The sequence below is a fragment of the Centruroides sculpturatus genome, unplaced genomic scaffold, assembly GCF_000671375.1.
Source record: "Centruroides sculpturatus isolate CEXI.00-Female unplaced genomic scaffold, Cexi_2.0 scaffold702, whole genome shotgun sequence".
NCBI classification, from domain to species: Eukaryota; Metazoa; Arthropoda; class Arachnida; order Scorpiones; family Buthidae; genus Centruroides; species Centruroides sculpturatus.
Window position 1 is genome coordinate 98,190 of NW_019384867.1, and position 15,021 is coordinate 113,210.

A 15,021-nucleotide genomic window follows, 5' to 3' on the forward strand; every position below is an offset into this window, starting at 1 on the left:
GTACCAAGCAAAAAGAAAAGCCTTTACTTGGCAAATCTGTTCTTCCTATCTGTTTATATCCATTTTATTGTGAGAGTCGAACTTAGTGGAATAAATTGTTAAATATTTTTTTTACGAGGAGCAGTTTAGAGAAATAAACAACAAACCGATATTTAAAAAGAACATAAAACTTTTTCCCACGAACTTAATTCCGTGTTGAGGATGATACATCCAATGTGTCACCCGGAATCTACGAAAAGACGAAAGAAAACAACTATTGGACGGAGGCTGTGGGAAAAACCCAAAGACGACCCCCTTTATATAAAGGAGGGATCGATGCGTAAGAGTCAGTCTCTGGAGTTTGGTGTGAACTGTGGATTTACGTGAACGGATCAGCCGCAACCCGGAACTGTTCTAATCGCCGCCGTTCGGGAGAATCACCACCTAAAGAAATATCAACGTTCGAAAGAACTTTGTACCACACAGAGACTCGAGGACTAAACGACTATTTGCCAACTTATATCAAGGTATTTATTCTCGCGCGAAATACATGTGAGCTGTCTCTCATTAATTAATTTAATACGGGTAATCGGGAAGAAAGTAGATATGTTAACTGAATCGATTGTATATAGCTTAAAGAGAACAATAAACGGACATTATGTATAGATTATGTAGAGTGAAATTCCTCTGATTCTCTCTTTATGACTCCATCTCGGAACTAAGAGTCCACATACGCGACTGCTCGCGCGTAAATTCGAACGTAACGGTCTCTGTGTCTACCCAGAAGACACAGTGGGGTCAGTCCTGATAAATTTGTCATTGCCGTCTTCGCCGATGCAATGTCGACCCTTCGGTCCTGTGGTGCCGAAGCATAGAGGGGGGCCTTGTCACGTTGTTATCACCTTGGTTTTGACTCTTCAAGCAGTAGCTATTCATTCTGTATCGATGATTCATTTGGTTTCAATATGAACCAGAAATTTGTCCGTTATATTTGGATATAATAAATATTAAAATTCCAGTCGGAAAGTCGAAAGTAACATAAATCCGTGTCCGGAGACCGTGAAAAAATTCGACTTGGGGAAAATTCGAGTTGAAAGACGTTAAATCCCTAGGCCAGCGATTCCCAACCTGTGGTACGCGTACCCCTAGGGGCAGTCGATAGGTTGTTTAGGGGTACTGAAAAAAGTTAGTTATTATGGCAGAAAAAATAATATATTATGTATCACAAACTAATAGTATTAAAAAATTATTAGGTAAAAAATGTTCCTTGCAACAATCACAACTTTATTATGCATTTTTTCATTTAGTTTTTTTTTCTTTAATTTAAAGTTACAATATGTAAAATTAACAATACGGGTAGTTACTAAATTTCTTAAATGAGGGGTACAATCTATAGATATGACCTGTCACGGGGTACGCTAATGAAAAAAGGTTGGGAACCACTGCCCTAGGCTAATTCGTTTTTTTCGAGTTAAAGAAGTATTCTAATTACAGATGTTTGAGTTAAAGAAGTTTTACAATATTTTTATTTTCATATATTTAATCATTTCATCTTACAACATTTTTATTTGCCTGTAAAAAATGACGTAGAAAAAGCAACAAATCGTTAAGATTCTCATTAATTTTAGAAATTAATAATAATAACAATAATCACTAAAAAAGCGTTTTTTCTTGTATGTTAATAATAATCAATTATTTTTTTCTGCATAAAAAACTGATTTATTTTTGTTCTTACTTTCCCAGCTGTTATATATAACAGAGGAAAAGTATGGCGATCGGTCAAAAAATAATTCCCCAAAATTTTGACATTTTTGTACTGAGGAGAACTTGAAACGTTGAGAAATTTAAAAAAAATCAGGGTATTTTTCAGTATGTATAGATGTTAGTGTGTGCGCGTGAGGCACGATTTTATATTTTTCTTTGAAGTTGAATAACTTCTGTCTTTTGTTGAAATTTTCTGAAATTATTCAGGGAGGATTCTGTATTAAGGGAATCGATGCTATTAAATTTTGGATGTTAATGGTCCATGGGGTGGTGAGATATAGAGGTGCATATGTCAAATCTCGAGTACGATCGGATTAAATGACGATTTTACCCGTTAGTATAATTTATAATTTTTTACAAAACTCATCCCTACCCTCATAATTAAGATTCTTCCCATTTTATAATAATTAATTATATAAACGTTTTTAATAAAATATCATAATAGATGGTGCCATACGCAATTTTAAATATTTTTGCCGAAAATGTTAAGCAACTCGTTGCTAAATTTTATCTTTCCTAAATAGTTTGCAAGTATCTAGTAGTCAGGAAAAATTTAAGTTAGAAACAAAATCTTATTGCTAACTATGTACTAAATAATAAATCTATTCATTTTATGCAAAAAGCTAAAGATAACAATTTTTTGTTGAATTTTCCTATTTATTTTCATATAATTAATTTACCTAATTTCCATAAAATTATTCTTAATAACATTTTAAATATATAAATCTTATTGTCTCAAGGATTATTCATATTTTTATATATTTTAAATAATGTAATAAGTTTTAATTTGTGCAGATAAATTACTTACTATTTTTATCCACTATTAATTTCTTACTCCAAAACGTACCCAATTTATTTTTTACTGGTAATGGAACACAGAGATTTTGTTCGTGACAATAGTACAATATGGAATCCATTACATCTGAAAAATATACGTTTCATAAATATATGGAAATTACCTTAAAACACGTGTATTTATATATAGTTATTAAAATATATTACAAATCCTGTTTCTGATGCACTTGTTATAGTTTAATATTTTAATTAAATTTAATGAAAAATGCTTTAAAATGTGTGATTCTTTTCAATTTGCTTTCTAGTAAAGTGATTTATTCCTACCGTCTAGAAATTAATAAAGAGTACTAGACAATATGCTAATATAAAAATACATTTTTAGCAAACAGCCTTTGACAGCTGTTAGGCAGGTTTCAGATGAGCCACTCGGTCTCGTGTACCAGTGACTTAGGCGCTCCACTCAAAAGTTGTCCATATGAAAAACTCTTAAGTGGCTGCTGTCACTACCTGTGACAGAGATCCGATCCGCGTTTTTCTGCCACAGACTGGCGTCACTAACGCCTGTGTGAAAACATACCTTTGAAATATAAGGTATTCAATGGGGAGTAGAATGGACACAATCGAGTGGCTAGGTGTCGTCCATTAAACTGCCCGCTGCATGCCATTAACCTTTAATTAGCGAATTAATTAATTAATAATTATTTAATCATTAATAAAGCCATTACCCTTTATAAAAACGATACCTGTCAAAACGGAAAGATCTGATTAGTACCTTCGCGTTTTGTTTTATGCAGATTTTACAGTATTAAAATTTTAAACAACAATATTTACCTATGAAGTCAGTGCTTTCGCTATCTAAGTTATTTATTATTTTTAATGTATAACCACTTTGGCATATGAAATTTAAATAGCGATTTTCAAAGTCATCTTCCACCTGAAAAAAGCAAATATGTTATTCTTTCAATCACCATAACAGTGTATTTCTATTAATAGGACTTATCATACTGGTGTATAAGATTACAGCAACACAGTCACACAGATTAAAATTGTTTTATTTACAATTACCTGTGTGTCTGTGTTGCTGTAATCTTATATACCAGTATGATAAGTCCTATTAATAGAAATACACTGTTATGGTGATTAAAAGAATAACTTGTTTAAAGTAAGGACATTGATGCATATTAATTAAAGCAAATATGTATTGATATTCTTTTATACTTCAATTTGTAGTAATATATTATTTACCAGCAGATGATCCCGGCGTTGCTCGGGCAAAAATAACAACAGCGATGTTTAACATTATTAAATTAATTCGTACTTCTAACATTCTATTACATTATAGTATTTGATTTAGGTTATATTTACAAAGGTTATCTTACGTAAGAGTTTATCACACCAAGTGATAAAGCTATTGCATTTTAAAAATTGTTTAAATTGTGTAGAGTAGAGGAATAATTTTTAAAATGTTAGATGGCTCACTCGGTGTGATAAACCCTTAAGTAAGATAACCTCCGTAGTTATAAAATTCAAATACTATAATATAATAAATATTAACTTAAAACGAAAACAATATAAAAATTTTTGTTATTTTAGCCTACCATTATCGTGTTTATCACGATACTATGAAGGTACGAAATGTCACAAATTCAATAGTCAAGAATTTTAAATTTTTGAAATACCGTATCAAAGTATTTTCTAATGGTAACTCTAAGAAACTGTACCAGTCACAGCCGAATATCAAACGGTGATCTGCGAACGAATCAAACTTCGAAAAAAAATGGATAAAATATTAAACTCGGCGCCCTCGAAAACAACTTAAATCATATTTTGAACTCGCCGATAACATTATACTATGTAATTTTCTTATTCTAATGCCACCATACCTCTGGTCCGATAGAAAAATAGGACTGTTGCAGAAGGGGATTGAAATTATTCGACCAAAGTAGTTATGACTTCTCAGAAGAGAAGATGGTCAAGGATTACTAATTAATACCGGTCTACTACATATTAATATTTGAAAAGTGATCCGTGTTAGACAGGTTGTGATGGCCACACATGTGATCAAAATTTCTAACCTTAACGTTCGAAAGACTTCGTATAAGACTTCTTTCAATAAAAAAGTCTTATAAAATGTATAGAACAATTCCATTTATGTGATAATAAAGTGGATAAATTTTGGCAACAGATTGTATAATATACATGGAAAGTACCGGTATGTTCTCGTAAATGTTGCATTTATAGAAAAATTACTGGGCTGCAATTTGAAAAAATTATAAACCTATAAATTTCGACTGTTGTCCACTGTCTGTCTGACTGTCCTTCCTCAATCTCTAGGAAGGATTTAGTTCGATTAAAGTCGAGACAATATGTCGAAAGTAAATGGCAGCAATCCCAGGTTAACTATATAAGAACTTCCAGTTTTGGAACGAAAGTAACGTTACTTCGATTGAAAATTTCCCCCCAAAGGAGTTATTTATATGGCCGACGACTCAATCTTATATATGTTAAAATTGTTAATACAAAAAGTATGATGTACAGGGGCACGGCCACTACTAAAAGAATTGAAAACATTGTGACAAAAAGATGCAGTCCGGCATAGTGAGGATGTCACAATAAATATTCACTCGTTAGAATTAGTCTGGTTTATTTGGTTATGGCAACGCGACACGTTAGTGATCTGCCAAGGAGATGCATCCCGGAAGCCTTTTATGTGATGCTGGCCCCGATTTAAGTGTTACAAACGCGAAGAAAACCCAGAACACTCCACCTTTGACCATGCGCGAACCCACGACCGACTACCTGTGTTCGGTGGATTATCCATTCAGTTACTGGAAGGCACTAATCGGGCTACTATTGGAAAAAATGTAAACATATAAATTCTCAGTGGCTTCGGTGTTTCCAGAACTAGATTGACACGCCATCTGGAAAAACCCTTATACTACTTACACTACCAAGGAAAAGAACAGGAGAACTGGAAACCAAAATACTGCAAAGCAGTATAACCGAAAAACCCGAAATAATCGAAAATGGGATGGTCTAGAAATAAGAAACTAACAGGAACAAAGCAGCTACTAAGGGAACGAATTACAAAGGGAAAACTTAACTACAAAAAACGGAAAGCACAAAAAAGCCAAATTACTAACACCGAAAAAGCTATGAAAACGACTAGGCAGCTGAACCTGGCCTAGTAAGGCCTAACTATGGACTTACAACCGAAAAGGCTGAAGAACAACTCCGCAAAACCAGAAAAACCAAAAATACTGCAATGCAGTAAAACCAGAAAAACCCGAAATACTTCGAAAACTAGGTGACAGAAAAACCAAAATTACAGGGGAAACTCACCACCTGAAGACTTAACTAACCACAAAAAGAGAACTATCTAACTTAGACCTAAACTAACTGAAAAACACACTAAAAACTGAAAATTTACAAAACCCAGCAAAAATCAAGAATGTGATCGAGTGGAAGCTGAAAGGGAGTGAATTTAAATCAAAGAATAACTGTTTCTGTCTGGCAAAGCCAAAACAGAAACTGAGATAGCTGAGCCTAACAAACGAAAAACACGTGAAAATGAAAAATCTAGCCTATTGAGAACTGACTCAAAATCTGAGCAGTAACACAAATACTAATTAAAATGACAAAAAAACAGCTAACACTCAATAGGAAAAAACTCAATAGAGCCCAAGAAACACAAAAGCAAAAGCTCACCAACACAGGCTAGAAGCAGAAGAAAGTCAAGGACGAGTTTATGCAAAACGTATTCGAAGGGGTACGGGACTCACTGTATAATAAAATAAAATTATTTTTAATGAATTAATCATAGATAGAAAAAGAAAACTATTTTAAGAAACGACATTATAATTAAAAATATTCGAAAATAAGTAAAGGAAAATACTGTTCTGAGAACGAAGTCACGACATTAATGAAACAGAGAAAATGGATACAAGAACTTACAAGTCATCTAATCGAAGCGTGTGAAAATTTCAATTCAATGGTCCTGGTGTTTAAAATAGGTGATTTTTCACGGAAATATCGGTCTGTGCTCGTAGTAAAGATTATTTTGTTCGTTTTTAATAAAACGATAGATTGAATAGCAGTTTCTTGTATCGAATATGAATCCAATGATTAGTATAAAAATACAATCAAAGTCACAATTAAGTAAAAAATTTGAAAAATAAAAAAATTAAAATTGCATTTGAACTTAATTTAACTAACCATACTATGAAAATACTTTAACTAGCAACATTACTGAATTTTCAATGAGATGAAACTAAATACTGTAAGTACAAAACAATAAATTTTAACTGATTAAGTTCTTTATGCCAAATAATTTAGGCGTATTAATCTGTTAAAATGTAATTTATTGAATTGTATCCTGCTTACTTTTGTTAGCAAGAATAGAATATGACTAATTATTCACTTAGGCTGAGTGAAATAAGAATTAAATCACAATGGTAAATATTTATTCACAAACCAATGATATAACATAATTAATATTATATTCTTCACATATGAAAAACTAATTATCGAGTATTATATCCAAATTATGTGTAGCTAACAGAACTGAACATTTATTTTCATTCTGCCAGTAGATTTACTTTCGTTTATTTTGAAATTGATTCTGTTTTTACAATAAATAATTTTAGAAATGGATTTCTAAAAATTTTCTTAATTAAATCCCTTTGATTTTAAGTAGTCGGTCTTACCTCAATATGGAAATTCCTGTCGTCAAAACCGTTCAGTTCCCTTACTCTTTTTACTCTTATTCCATACACATCATTCACAAAGGAAGACGCAAAAGTTTCATCAACAAAAGCCTTGATCACTCGATTTTCAGAAGACTCTTTATTATCCATCTGCGAAATCATATAATTATGAAATTGTATTGTCAGTACAGTAAGTTCATACACACAATAATTCAAATTATAGGCATACAAACTAATAATAATTAATAAAATATTTCGTCATAATGTTTAAATATGTTGTCTAAATTGCAGATTCCCTCCCGACTCTATTCTTAACCGCGGTTATAAAGTCCGTACCGTAACCGTATCGGTATCCGTAAGCGTTTACAACGCTGGTATTATGGCAGTAGTTATAAAATACCGTACGGCCGGATTCATATCCGTAACAAACCAAACTTTTTTACGACGTAGGACACGTGCACACTCTTGATTTAAATCGGAGAAATATCATTGTTTCTGTTTCCAAATATACATTATAATTATATATTCATTTAGTGTTTTACAGTAGAGCCTCGATTATCCGACCCCCGATTAACCGATACCTCGGTTAACCGACCGTCTAGTCGGTAAATTTCAAATGTCCGCTAGTGATAAGGCGCTACAATATTTGGCTATGTCTTGGCTACTTTAATATTATTTTTACGTGTTTTAGCTGGCAACACTGGATCGACCATGAAAGGGAGCCAGTATTTAAACGAGGCTTAATTTTCTAATCTTTAACGATACAATAGCAACGATTATTATTTTAAAATAACATTTGATAGGCTTAACATGGAGGAAAATTCAACGCGAAGTAGGTTAATAGCGATATAGTAATATACTAATTACATGGGATATAATAATATCCTACACTAATAATGGATTTTTTCATACTTTTCGGTTATCCGACTTTTCAATTATCCGACCAACCCCAGTTCCCAATTGAGTCGGATAATCGAGGATCTACTGTATTTGTTTTTTACGACCAAAGTAATCTAGCTCTTACTTTAACTTTTATATTGTTTAAAGGTCTGTTTACATTCATGGGGCGCACTTGCTGTCGTCCACGCTGCCCATCCTTCATCTTTTTACTAATAATATAAGCTCCTGCAGTAATTGCTAATAATGCAATTATAGTCACATATTCTTGTCGTCCCGTTTCCATTGCGTTGCTAATCTGTCAAGTACTCCTCAGCTACTTCCGGCTTTCGACTTCTGATCGAGGAAGTTAAGATCGAAAAGCGACTTGGTGCATGCGTAATCCGCAGATTTTCCATATTCATACCGTAAGTTTGATGCATTCAAACTTTTCTTACGGAATACGGTACGGAGTTTATAACCACACTTTATGGATACGATTAGGATACGGTTCAGTACGGAGTTTAACCTAGCCCTAACGAAACCAAACAACACACTGCTGGATGAAACACTTTCCATACAAACGTTGCCTCAATAGAACCGCAGAAATCCTGGAAATATTACTTGAAAAGATTAACCTTCTACTTAGAAGCCAGTAAAATCATTGATGCCAATACCGAGCCACACTGTTTAGCCTTTTAGGTACATAGACGTTCCGTTTCGTGTTGCCACTGGTAGCTCTGCTAGACGATTGCGACTTAAGCTACAATGAACTTATTGAAAAGTTAAACAACCATTCTGAGCCAAAACCGAATAAAAGTGTTCAGAGATTTCATTTTACTTTCCCGGATGTTATGTATAATAAAGGGAAAGTGTGACGATCAGTCAAAACATGATCCCCAGGTTCTTACATTTTTCGACTCAGAGGTCCTTGAAAAGTCGATGAATAAAAACAATTCGGGGGTTTTGCTGAATGTATGCATTTGTGTGGGGGTGACCGATTTTGTTCACTCTATTTGAAGCTTAATAATTCCTGTGCTTTTTGTCGAAAATTTCGAGTTTTGAAGGGAGATTTGTGGTTTAGGGGATTGACGTTATTAAAGTTTGGTGGTTAACGGTCGACACGTCAGGTGATAAAGATGATCATGTGTCGTATCTCGAATAAGGTCAGACTTAATCACGAGTTTACTCGTTATTAGCATTGACAGTTTTTTATAAAACCCATCCAGCTTAATTTTAATGGTAGTGATCTACTATGAAAATCAAACGTTTTGTCTTTTTATATCACATGGAAAGGGTAAATCTTGGGAAGAGATTCTGTTATTTATGCAAGTTGAGAAAAGATTTACGAAATAGATTTCGAATTGAGTACCTGGGCAATTGCAAAACCCGAGGAGGGTAGCCAAGGGCACTAAAATGATTTTTGTGGGAGATATCGTCTTGGTTGGGCATGACAAACAAAAACGACTTGATTGTCGTCTGGCGAAAGTTGTCGAGATCTATCCAGGTATAGATGGATTCGTAAGAGTAGCCAAAATAAAAACACATGTTGGATCCGTCCTGTCAGGAGATTGTACCCCTTCGAGAGCTCTTTGGGGGATGAAAAATATGTTATGCGAAACGAATTTCGTGGCAAGACTGCTGACTCTACTGAAAACGATCGCGAGGGGACCTATGATCAGTCCCGAATGGCCTCTGACGCTACATGGAGTGATGTTGTGACTACTTCCTCTGAGAATTCCCAAGTCTCAAAAAGGGGCAGACCTCTAAGGGCTCCCAATTGGCTAGATTTTTAAACTGATTCCAACTCATTTAATTTATACTGTGTGTGTTTTGTCGGGTTTAAACTTAGATTTAAGTTTAATTTGATTTTGACTGACAAAATCGAAGGTGGGAGGATGACCCGTTCATACCGCTAGATGGCGAGCGTTTTCTGGTTTTGGTTTTTCATTGTTAATATTTAATGTTTAATATTATTATTGTAGAGAGTTGGCAACACAGACGGTGATGTTAAGTTCCCAAAAGGTGCGAGAACATAGCGGGATGCTCTTCCAATCGAATTATTGTAAATGGTTGATTTGTTGTTTTTTGTGTGAATAAAATCTAAAGACAGATTTAGTGGACTTTTCTTGGTTGGAGATACGACGGGAACCTGGCGTACGAACAAGACGGGTCAGGTGAGACTTACGAAGATTAATTAATCATTACACGAGACTAGGATCGGCCTGACACGGCAATTACAGATGCAAGCAAAAACCGTAAATTCCAACGACTAGGGGAGCGTTGTTTTATTCCTTCGCGTAACTCCGCGCGAGTAGCATCCGTTTAAAAATTCCTGCGGAACGCGTTCCTATATTCCGGCCGGAGTGCGCCCCATCCTACGACAAAATCGGCCGCTGGTAATAGTTTACGGTGGAAATGGCGTCTCCGTAATCAGACAGTTTCGTTTCGGGGTCCATTATGTGGTTTTATGAATGAAAATTTACAAGTTGTGAAAGCGCAAGTTAGTGCACGTGATGTATCTTTTCGAATGGTAACAGGCATTCTAATTTTTTTCGTGGCTACTTTGTCGGCAAGATAATCCATTTTATGGTTAAATTTTACAATTGGGACCTTTCCTTTGTCTCAAAAGACGCATATTTTAAAATCGTAGATCACTCCATCAGGATACTATCGATAGTACGGGTGCTTTCATCTTTCTTTCTTTCTTTCGTCGTCGTTCCTAAATGCCTAGAAACAGCAGCGCACTCCCGTAGTAGCGGAGAGGCAGAGAGACCGCTATTAACGAACGCGCCCTAGGACTGCACCGAAGGACAGTAAAGTCGAAGAGCAGGCAGTCTCTTATTTTTAATTGTTTATAATTGCTAACTTTCGCGTCCACCCTTTACTGAGATTTTTGCACGAATGAGGCGTTCATTTTCGAGTAGTATCGAATCATTCTTAAAACCATAAGAAATGTACAAGTTACACCAGTCATGGAAGACTTAGCGTAAAAACTTTTAAGTTTTGTAATTTCTTAGCTACAAATCCTAACGATTTAAATCAGCATTAAGTAGATTAGAAGTTAACTCAAAGGTATCTACTCCGTGATTGGTACGATATTTTTACTAAGCATCGGCAAACTTTAGATTTTGAAGCAGTTTTAAAATCTTTCTGTTTGGCGTGAAACTTACATTTAAAAAATTTTGTTTATCATCGTAATCTATGGAATTTTGTAAGTTACTCTCTTGCAGATACGATTAAAGAGGATTTTGTTATATATACGTAACCGGAACGAGCTGAAATGAAGTATCACTTCATTTCAGCTGGCTAGCGAATTCCGTATTCCTAAGAACATAAACGAACGTGGATAAACAGTTGCGGTTATCGCCGTTTCTTATCCACGCATACATAGCTAAGTATACATACTTTCTCTTAGCGTAAATAATAAATCGTCACAAAAGCTGGAAAAATTTAAGCGAAAACGGCTTTTTGTCGTAACTTGGCGCGTTTTAATTACAGAAATGACTTTTTCTAATTAAACTCGCATCTTAACTAAGAAGTCGTTACACCGAAAAATGCAATTTGCCCGTTGGCGGAAGAAGTAAACAGAAAAAGGGCCGAATCATTGTCGATTTCCTCAACCGAGTCGTTATTGAAGAAAACGATAATCGCTGTAGTAAGCATTAAGTTACCGTTTACGAGAAATGATTAACTACGGTCGTATTCAAATTCGAAATAACGTCATTATGCAAATTCACTAATTGAAGTCTCGTAAAGTTAAAACGGGAATTATACGTACGTTTCTGTCCGATCCTGTATCTACGAGGAAGTGTCCCGGCGATCGCGTGATTTGGACGCTTTCCAAATTCATCTAGCAACGATAACGAGAGTCGACGCCTCAAAAGCTGATAAAAATTATGCAACGGAATGGTTATACGTTCGTTATTTCCAAATATTCGCGCGATTACGAAAGTAAAATATTTTTACCAAACTTTAAATAAATTTTTCGTTGTCCTTTTCAATCAAATAACTGTCATCCAAATGCATTGAGGGCGTAATTGTAGCCTATAATCTCTTCTCGAGGTCAAAACGGACCGGTTACACTTCTGCCGGAAGTAAACGTAAGCCCGCCCTCGGTTTCGATCGAAGGCTATTAACAATAGTCACTTTTCGTCGTGACTTGGAATGTCTATCTAAATATCGTTACGCAAATTATGCCGTTACGTAATCGTAATAGAAATGCTAACAGTAAGAAGCTTAAATTAATAATGCCGTCAAATACAGAATTAACGTAACCGAGTTTTTAGACCGATAAATCTAGAACAGTGGTCTCCAAAGTGGGGTACGCAAAGTATCACTTTGTGTACTTCTACTAAAATGTAAATTTGTAATTTAATTTAAATATGTGTATATTATCTATCTCCTTCTCAGCAATATTAGTTACTTATACAGTACTAAGAAACACGCCTGATTTCTATTTGCCGAGTTTTTTCTTCATTATGTGCATATTGTTTAAAATCACTAAATAATAAACAATTTAATTTTTTACTATACACACACACACACACACACACAATGTTATATTATATTATAAACGGTACAACTTATAATTATTTTGTCTTAGGGGTAGCGATCAAAAAAGTTTGGAGATCACTGGTCTCTAGAAGACTTGCGACGCTTTTTAAAAAGTTCTTGGAAAATTCCTAACCCGAAAGATCATCCGCACTTGCTGGGTGTTTATGCCTTTTTTTAATAATGGCGGTGACCGAAAGTATCTCGAATGGTGAAGTTTGGCTTTCTTTTAAAGTAGACGTTTCGATAAACCGCTTCTCTGTTGAGTCAACGAACTCAAAATGACGTTATTAAATGATAACGAACAACGACATATTTTATTAAATAATGCACGCTTCATTAACTTATAAAAGCTCCAATTAGATAAACTATTTCAATTTATCAAACAATACATCGTTCTTAGCTAAAAATTTCGCAAGGACGAAGCTTATAGTACACGTATTTTCAGAACATTCTAATATAATTTTTTTCATGTATCTTAAACTTGTTATTAGAGAGGTTGAGGCACAAGTTCAAACGTTAAACGTGTACGGGTAGCAGAATAAAATAAATAAGTAGAGAGGTTGAGGCACAAGTTCAAACGTTAAACGTGTACGGGTAGCAGAAGTACACGTTACACGTTTCAAGTCCAAGTAAAAATCGTTGAGGCACACTTTAATAACATCACGTGACTCAATGAACATCGCGCATTGACTCACGGTAAATAAGTTGAAAAAAATGGCGGAAGCAAAATAAATCATAATTTTAACCCCAAACACAAAAAAATGAAGACGTTTAAGCCGATCGTGTACTCACCAAGCTACACGTAGCAAACGCCATTATCGACGGTCCAGAACTGCCAGATGGCGGAAATCACCCGTTACCCGTACACGTTTTGGGCTAAATACGTGCGCCTCAACCTCTCTATTATTTGATTATTGACGTGTACTTTAACCCGAGGCAGAGCCATAACTAGGATTTTGGACGCTTATAGCCAAGAATAAAAATGGCTTTTATTTAATTTTTATTATTTAAAAAATAATAGACTAATTTTATTCTAAAACAATGCTATTATAAAAAAAATTATCTAATGACATTTAAATACAATAATACCCCGAACTTACGCGATAGGTGGGACCGAGCGATGACTGCGAAGTCGAATTCGCGTAAGTCGGAGTATAATTTCGCAATTTGTGTAAAATCCAAGTGGGATGTATGTAAGCTAATAAATGTTCTCGTTAATCTTATCTCGTCTTTTGATTCGTTCCCGGTTACAAGAAATCACCACATAGAGTCTCTCAAATCTCCGTAGATATAACAAACACAGAAATAAATAACACAAAATAAATTGTAGCTATGTGTCGATTCCGCGCGACACGTTCGAACATGTAAGCTGAACAATAGTGTGGGGGGAGTGAGCAATCAACAGTTGCGTGGCGCTCAAACAAAAGACGAATCGACGAGATTTGAAAATTGCGTAACTCCGGATTCGCTTAAGTCGGGGTAGCGTAAGTCGAGGTATTACTGTACTATATAAATATAAATATAAAAGTTTTCCGTTTTATATGAATTTCATGTTGTACGAGTCACTTAGATTTTAGAAATACGTTCACAGCCCTGCACACGCATTTGTAAAATCTAAGTGACTCGTACAACATGGAATTCATATAAAACGGAATAATCAACAGTGTTATAGAGGGGTCGACTATATTTCCTTCGACTTCTACTGTATAGCTTATTGTAAATGCTGTATGTTATTATGCTACTGTTTATTGTGTTATGTAAAACTGTATTTATATTATTTTGCTTTGTATTACTTCAATTGACTATAATGTTTTATGTCCTATTGATTTGTACTGTTAATATGTAAATAATTCCTATGTATACTTATCTGGTAATGCACCTAGTGGCGCCAGATATGTGCGTATGCGCTTTAAATAAAGACTGACTGATTGACTGTATAACCTTCGAGTTCCATTTCACAATTTCTTATATGAATTTTATTATAAGAATGAAGAAGTTTTTATTTAGACCCCAAAACCAGCTTTATGGATAAATAAATGACAACGAACAAAACTGACATAATAGTCAATATTAAATTGTGCTATTATTGCTATTATGTCAATTTATTATACAGTAATACTCCGAACTTACGCGATAGGTGGGACCGAGCGGTAACCGCGTAAGTCGGGGTATAATCTAAATATATAAAATTGCTTGTCCTGACTGACTCATTCATTCATTCACTGATTCATCATCGCCCAGAGCAAACCGCTTAACCTAAAGAGGTGAAATTTGGTACACAGTTAGGGTACGTCATGGAAACGCACACTAAGAAAGGATTTTTCGAAATTCCAACGCGGGGGGG

The 15,021-nt window shown here is 34.7% G+C and overlaps 1 protein-coding gene across 4 annotated transcripts in view; it reads right to left on the reverse strand.

Moving 5' to 3' along the window:
* Positions 1–12,294, reverse strand: part of LOC111630790 (hydroxylysine kinase-like) — a 36,843-nt gene extending 24,549 nt beyond the window's left edge. The window contains exons 1-5 of one of the 4 annotated variants that reach the window (XM_023374948.1): positions 12,090–12,293; positions 11,902–12,007; positions 7,245–7,394; positions 3,370–3,472; positions 2,552–2,665 (exon numbers count right to left, since the gene is read on the reverse strand). In XM_023374948.1, coding sequence (XP_023230716.1) covers positions 2,552–2,665; positions 3,370–3,472; positions 7,245–7,394; positions 11,902–11,973 — 439 coding nt within the window. In that variant the 5' untranslated portion in view covers positions 11,974–12,007; positions 12,090–12,293. The other 3 variants (XM_023374946.1, XM_023374949.1, XM_023374947.1) reach the window with 3 other exon arrangements.
* Between the last annotated feature and the right edge of the window lie 2,727 nt (positions 12,295–15,021).